This window comes from Terrapene carolina, unplaced genomic scaffold, assembly GCF_002925995.2.
Source record: "Terrapene carolina triunguis isolate 2854851 unplaced genomic scaffold, T_m_triunguis-2.0 Scaffold27847, whole genome shotgun sequence".
Classification (NCBI taxonomy): domain Eukaryota; kingdom Metazoa; phylum Chordata; order Testudines; family Emydidae; genus Terrapene; species Terrapene triunguis.
In genome coordinates, this window is record NW_020692198.1 from 1 (window position 1) to 7,873 (window position 7,873).

A 7,873-nucleotide genomic window follows, 5' to 3' on the forward strand; every position below is an offset into this window, starting at 1 on the left:
GGGCCCTTTAAATCACCGCCGGGGAAGCAAGTCCAGTCTGGCACGGCATACCGGCTCTTCCCGGCAAGTGATACCGGACCGTATCCGATATTATGCGGTCTCACCTATAAGGCGGTGATATTTTTTTGCTCCCAAGGACCGCGTTGTATCGGGGTAGAGGTGTATTTTTCAATTCACCTCACACAAGTACTGACTGTAGTGCAATTTCTTTGTCATGAAAGTGCAACTTACAAATGTAGATTTTTTTTTTTTGTTATGTAACTGCACTCAAAAACAAAACAATGTAAAACTTCGGCGCCTACAAGTCCACTCAGTCCCACTTCTTGTTCAGCCAATCGCTAAGACAAACAAATTTGTTTACATTTACGGGAGATAATGCTGCACACTTCTTATTTATAATGTCACCAGAAAGTGAGAACAGGCATTTGCATGGCACTTTTGTAGCCGGCATTGCAAGGTATTTACGTGCCAGATATGCTAAACATTCGTATGCCCCTTCATGCTTTGGCCACCATTCCAGCGGACATGCTTCCACGCTGATGATGCTTGTTAAAAAAATAATGCATTAATTAAATTTGTGACTGACCTTGGGAGAGAATTGTATGTCCCCTGCCCTGTTTTACCCGCATTCTGCCATATATTTCATGTTATGGCAGTCTTGGATGATGACCCAGTACATGTGGTTCATTTTAAGAACCCTTTCACTGCAGATTTCACAAAACGCAAAGAAGGTACTAATGTGAGATTTCTAAAGATAGCTACAGCACTCGACTCAAGGTTTAAGAATCTGACGTGCCTTCCAAAATCTGAGAGGGATGAGGTGTGAAGCATGCTTTCAGGTCTTAAAAGAGCAACAGTCCGATGCGGAAACTACAGAACCTGAGCCACCAAAAAAAAAAAATCAATCTTCTGCTGGTGGCATCTCACTCAGATAATGAAAATTAACATGCGTCAGTCCACACTGCTTTGGATTGTTATCGAGCAGAACCCGTCATCAGCATGGACACATGTCCCCTGGAATGGTGGTTAAAGCATGAAGGGACATATGAATCTTTAGCGCATCTGGCACGTAAATATCTTGTGACACCAGCTACAACAGTGCCATGAGAACGTCTGTTCTCACTTTCAGATGACATTGTAAACAAGAAGCAGGCAGCATTCTCTCCTGCAAATGTAAATAAACTTGTTTGTCTGACCAATTGGCTGAACAAGAAGTAAGACTGAGTGGACTTGCAGGCTCTAAAATTTTACATTGTTTTATTTTTTAATGCAGGTTTTTTTGTACATAATTCTACATTTGTAAGTTCAACTTTCATGATAAAGAGATTGCACTACAGTACTTGTATTAGGTGAATTGAAAAATGCTATTTCTTTTGTTTTTTTACAGTGCAAATACTTGTAATCAAAACTAAATATAAAGTGAGCACTGTACACTTTGTATTCTGTATTGTAATTGAAACCAATATATTTGAAAATGTAGAAAACATCCAAAATATTGAAATAAATGGTATTCAATTATTGTTTAACAGCGCGATTAATCACACGATTAATATTTTTAATCGCTTGACAGCCCTAACGATTACCGATAGCTTCCTTGGAGCCCATGTGATAGGAGAGGTCCTCTCTGAGTAGCATGCAACGTTTTTCTGTGGTGAGATGATACAAAGAGGCACTTGGCATATTTACGCCAGAAGCAAGTCATCATTTGGGGATACAGCCATATTTTGCTTAGTAGATAAATAGTTGATTAACAGATTCTTCAAAGCCAATAAACATAAAGGAACATCTACTGTCTGTACATCTACTCCTTCCCCCACCAAACTCCAGTGGCCTCTGAGACACTCCCTTGCCAGACTGTTCCTCCGCTACTGCTAGTAATCAGCCATAGGGTTTCTCCATACCTCTCTAAGCGTGATTGCAGAAAATGCAGTCGCTCCTCTCTCAGGCTGCCGCCACATAACTCCCCTATTCCTGGTACCAGAAGATCAACGGCTGCAACCTTAGGGGAAAGAGAGTCATAAACTGAGTCACGCCATTTAACTGTGCAGTCCAACAGTAATCCCAGGGCTGCTGGGAGGATAAATTCATCCCTGTTTGTGAGGTGCTCTGATACTATGGAGATGGACCCTATGCAAGTACACAGATAGTGATCTAACCCATTGGTAGCTGGACATCATAGTGACTAGCACAAGGTAACAGATGGCATAGCTTATATGGTATACAACAGATCAGGAATCCTAGGGTACGTCTACACTGGAGCTTTGGTGTAATTTCCAGATCAAGACAGCATAGACGCACTAATTCTGATCAAGCTAGCGTGCTTAAAAATAAAAGGGTAGCTATGGTGGTTCAAGCAGCTAGCCACCCTGAGTATGATCCTGTCTGAAACCATATAGTAGGGGTGGCTACACGTCTATGGGTGCTAACTTGATCAAAGCCAGAGTAGGTATGTCTCCTCGAGCTGGAAGTTACACCTTCCACAGAAGACATATTCTGGCTGGTCATTGGAAGAAGGGATCGAACCCAGAACCTCTGGATAGAAAAGCAGGAGCCTCTAACTGCCTGAGATGAAAAACCCAGCTGTTAGCCAAAGACTGTAGCAGACTCATGTGCTCCAGTTACTAGAGGGGGACAAAGCAGCACACTGAGGAAACATGGGCTTCTACAGGGGTCCTCACAGACCCTTTCCCAAATGCTGCTTCCTCTCGCCAGGTGGAGAGGGCTCTCCCATCCAGTCACTACAACTGCGACTCGAGCTTCCGCTGTTGAGTCTAGGAGACCACTTATGTAAATATATACACACTCCAGAGGAGCTTCCCCAGCCGTGATTGTTTATAGCAGCAGCAAATGTTTCATTTCGTTACCTTGGACTTGCGGAATGCATTTTGCAGAGGGGCAGGGTCACTAAATGCAGCAGCCATCTGCCAGCGAGGGTAAAAAATACTAGGCTGATACCAAAATCAAATCAAAGTCGGCCCCTTTCATTCTGACATAAAAGTGTCTGTACCGAAATAACAACCCGTGTGAAATGAAACCAATTCAGTTATTTTGGTGTAAGTCTGTGTGTGCCCAAGCCCCAAGGGGTACGAAGAGCAAGCTGGGGGGGGGGGGGGGGGTCAGGGAAACGCAGATATGCCGCGACTGTCGAAGGCACAGAGGAATTCCTCCAGACACAGTGCCTGGAGTTACACAGCACAGGGACCCCATGCTGAAAGCAGAACCCAAAAGGAGTCTATTTCCTGTCCCCATCTGCTGGTAGGAGGATAAAATACCCACAGACTGGGCTAGGAAGGCTGGAGAACAATGCCATGGAATACTATGGGCATTGGTTGTCATGAAAGAGGCTCCTCTTAAAAAAAATTGTTACCTTATTTTATGTTTGAACTTCCCTTAAAAAGAAACTGACAACAGCAAACCTAACTGGCTGCCTTCCAAAGATCTAGGCTGTCCATTCTTCTCTTGACCGATCGGATTCTCTCCTGTTTTGGATCTCTCGCTAAAGGAAGGAAAGGGTCTGGCCTGGGTCTTAACTGTTGCAGTTGATTGATGTATCTTATCTCCTGCTTCTGACTGGAGACCAGAATGATGCTAATCTATTGCTAGGTAGGATGAGGGAGGACAGCGCGTGTGACCAAAAGGTATGGAGATGCACACACACGGACTTACTGTGTGTTGAGGTCCATCTTCGTTGTCCCGCATGTAGAAAGGTTTGAGATCATACGGGTAGTTAACCACAAACACAGGAACCTCGCCGCAGTGCTTCACCAGGTATTTCTCATGTTCAGTTTGGAGATCGCTGCCCCACTGTAAAGACAACAACATGGAGAGCAAGGGAAGTTGGACCACGCAGTAGTGCAGTGCGTGCACGTTAGAAGACACAGTCAGACCCCACATAATGGAGATGCACCATTTTCAAAGGCTGGATACTAGGAAGGGCGCTGCCTCTCACAGGGTCTCTAGAATGTGGAAAGATCTAGTAGGCAAACGGCACGAATGTAAGTTTCCCAGATTTTTAAGGCCAGACAGGATCAAGTTGATCATCCCGTCCGACCTCCTGCATAACATGGGCCAGAGAATCCCACCCAGGAATCCCTGCATCTCTCCCAGTAACTTGTGCTTGAACTAGAGCAGATCGTTATGTTGTCTAAGTGAACAGACAACTTGGACAAAGATTCCCCCCGCCCCCAACAAACCTGGTTAATTTTTAGCAACCTGCTAAAGTGAACTTATCCAAGCACTGCTTGTACCCATCCTGTTCCCTGTCTCTTCCCTCCCTTCCTAGACACACCCTGGTGCATGCCACACCACCTCTGCAGCCTCTCGCTTAGGAAAACCCAATGCCCCCTGGAAGGGGCCATCAGGTGTACCCACATCCATTGCAGCAGGAGCGTGAGCCATGCATGATTTGCTGGGGGGAACTGCTTGTGTGACAGACAGCTGTATCCGGATAGAGGATTTACAACTCTCTATTAAACTCTGAGCCTATTTGTGTAAGAATAAATTATCTGTTGATCTTGGCCTATCTGCTCTGAAGGTGGGCCCAGCCAGACTTATCCTCAAAGCAATGGACTGAGGACTGTTAAGACTAATGACTATGTATGCAGGATTAGAAGTAGGTGGTCAAGTGAGGAATTTGCCTACTGTGGCATCTGTTAGAAGCAGGGATGAAGTAGGAGTTTTAGGAACACTGTAATTTGTAAACTGCTTTCTCCTTGGCTACAATAGTCTTTTAGAAAAACAAAGGACTCCTCCCTTTACCTATCTAGGCAATACAGTGTTTTGACTCACTTTTACTTCATTATTCCTAGTTAAACCCTTGGTACGACCTAAATTCCTCTCGCCTATTAGATGGTTATGATGTGTTCCTGAAGTATACACAATGCACTAGGCACTGTCCATGCACACAGGCAGGGACAGCTCCTTCTGCAAAGGGCTTACAATCTACTGGTATGGTGCCACCTCTCTCCCTTAAGCCATTGCTTAGCTTCACTACGCACACTTCACTCTTGTAACAACTTGTTTCCTAAATTATTCAACGCTTCATCTTCCAAGCTACGGTGGTTACACTGGACTATGGCTGGTTTGCAACCGTGCAATGACACAAAACAAAAGGACTGTGTGAACTAACAACTCTGTTGCAACATCAGAAAGAGAGAAGTGAGGCTTCCCCGGGATTTAGAAATGGAGAGCATTCTGCAGACCCACCACACAGAAGCAGGAACCCACTGACCTTTGGTTGGAAAGTGAATGTCTGAGGAGCTCGCTTTAAAATTTCCACTGCTTCGGTGTAGGAAATTCTGTAAGAGAAAAAAATAAGCATTTGACACTGCAAATGAGAGTACCAAGAGGGTCCCTTCCTAAGCATTGCACTGGAAAACGAAAGGGACACTCCAGCCATGCCACCTTGGGTTGTGATCTCAGATTTCTCAAGCTAAGCAAGGTCAACTCTGTTACGTACCTTGGATGGAAACTTCTCTCCTAAAGGAACCCTAGAATATCACAGGAAGAGCTCCTAGTAACTTAGTGGATTGCAGTTTCTCACTGAGTTAGTCACTGAACCTAGGTGCTGCTTATTGCTTTACCACACCTGATGCCTTAACAATGAGCACCTGGAGAGATCAAAGATTACATGATACTCTTCTCAAGAGGGATATGTGTGTGTGTGTGTGTGTGTGTGTGGGGGGGGGGGGGTTAGTCCCAGTGGCCCAGGCAAATTCCAGTTTGGAGGATTATGTTCTGCCCGCCTTCATTTCATAAGATGCTTCTTTTATATTGTTACAACACACTGTTAAACAGACTTCATGTTCCACCCTAGAGGTGGCTGCATATTGTCTAGGACTGAAGTGATTCCGTTGAAATCTAGTTTGTATTAGTACATGGGAGCTCTTCAGGATGAAAGAATTCCCATCAGCCTAGCACCAACCATGTGCTCAACACAGTACTCTACAAGAGGACAGATCATGCCATGAAGCGCTGACATTAATAGAAGAGTTACTATTGTCACAATGTAAAACGCCAGACTTATTTTCATCAACATGTCTGTGTCCCCAAAAAGGCAATTCTGTCACCAGATTCGCCACCACTGTAAATCAGTAGAGCAATTGGCAGAGCAAACTGGGATAACAGAGTGAAGAATCTGTCCCAGTGTCTTCTTTGCAACCTGCAAAAATGTGACTGGAAATCAAAACCAAACCAAGGAAGCTGCGTGATGGATTTTCCACATACCAGGCTGTAACAACGTAAACAAGCCATCCCTGGGAAAACTAAAATAGCCTGGTAACAATAATCAAATCTCTGTGTATCACTGGCTAAATCCAGTTCTAGACCAAGCTCCCTAAAGAAGATCCGCAAGGATTCAATAATACATTAAAGCTTTCTGAAATAAACAGTCAGTGAGGAATATGCTGTTCCATGTGCTTGGGTTATGGGATTCCACAATAACTCGGCTGGAAACTCACCTACTTTTGCTACCTGAAGCCTTTTGAAAGTGGCTCATAGCTCAAATGTGACTCATGGTTCTCTCTCTCTCTCTCACACACACACACACACACACACACACACACACACACACTGCACTTCTCAGCAACGTTTTGTGGTGCTTGTGCAGATGAAAATAACACTGAAAGTTATAAATCACAAATCCATTGTCATCAAGCATGGATGTGGCAGGCTAGCTTAAGTGCAACGCCCGGGAGAGTTGTGGGTGGGCGTCCTGGTATGGCTTGGCAGAATGAATGGACAGCCACCAGACGTCAAGCACTCAGATGAGAGTGGAGCAAAAAGGAGATGCTTGGAGGCCCAGAATGGGGACTGAAGTCCTCTCTTATCTAAAAGCAGTCAAGGGCTATAGAGCTAATACAGAACAGCAGGGATTTCGAGGAAAGAGGAGCATATCACAGTCTAAAGGGGCATGGCTGAAGCCTATGAACAATTATTTATTTTGCAGTAGTGCCCAGAGCGTGGGTAGGCACTGCACAGACATACACCATCAGGAAGACAGTCCCTGTGCCAAAGTGTCTGGGAAGACAAAAACAAAGGGTAGGAGAAACAGATGCAACACACAAGCAAAGTGGTCAGGGAGACGGTAACCATTCCTGAGGCAAAGAGCACAGCTTAAATACAGGTAGGGAACTGTGATTAGGGTCTTTAAAAAACATTGTGCAGAATTAATAGTCAGTGGCATGACAAGGGGACGGGGGAAAATAACTATTGAGGAGCTCAACCAACAGCAGCATGTCGTATGTCAGCAATCAAAAATAGTACTCACGTTATGAATTTGTTCTTCAGCATCTGTTCTAACCTGCCCTTGGTTAAAACAAAAGACAAAAAATAAAAATGTAAACCTACTCTTAATGGGTAACACAAGAGAGCTCTGTTAAATTCAGGCCTACGCACTGCCAAGAGTGTTTGCAAGATATAGGGGGGTTGCAGTTTTTTCCTCTCATGTTTATTACCTTTTGGGCAGAAGATACATATTTATGAAAAAGCTCAACATCTTGAGGACATCTGGAGAGCACGATGCTTGTCGCGGTCTTGAAAAGATCCTCCATAACCTAACAGGAAAAACACAGAACAGCACGAAATTGAGACCACCTATATATCCTAGGCCAGGGGTCGGCAACCTTCCAGAAGTGGTGTGCCGAGTCTTCATTTATTCACTCTAATTTAAGGTTTCGCGTGCCGGTAATACATTTTAACGTTTTTAGAAGGTCTCTTTCTATAAATCTATATTATATAACTAGACTACTGTATGTAAAGTAAACAAGGTTTTCAAAATGTTTAAGAAGCGTCATTTAAAATTAAATTAAAATGCTGATCTTACGCCACCAGCCTGCTCAGCCCACTGCCAGCCTGGGGTTCTGTTCACCTAGGC

The 7,873-nt window shown here is 44.3% G+C and overlaps 1 protein-coding gene across 1 annotated transcript; it reads right to left on the reverse strand.

The window, feature by feature from the left end:
- Nucleotides 1–1,850: 1,850 nt before the first annotated feature.
- LOC112125401 (probable asparagine--tRNA ligase, mitochondrial) lies at nucleotides 1,851–7,553 on the reverse strand (the record flags this gene model as incomplete). The annotated part of the gene is made up of 5 exons (XM_026662486.1): nucleotides 1,851–1,999; nucleotides 3,667–3,804; nucleotides 5,231–5,297; nucleotides 7,268–7,305; nucleotides 7,455–7,553. Coding segments are annotated over 5 exons (491 nt in total), but the record flags the coding sequence as incomplete, so codon positions are not given.
- Nucleotides 7,554–7,873: the final 320 nt, after the last annotated feature.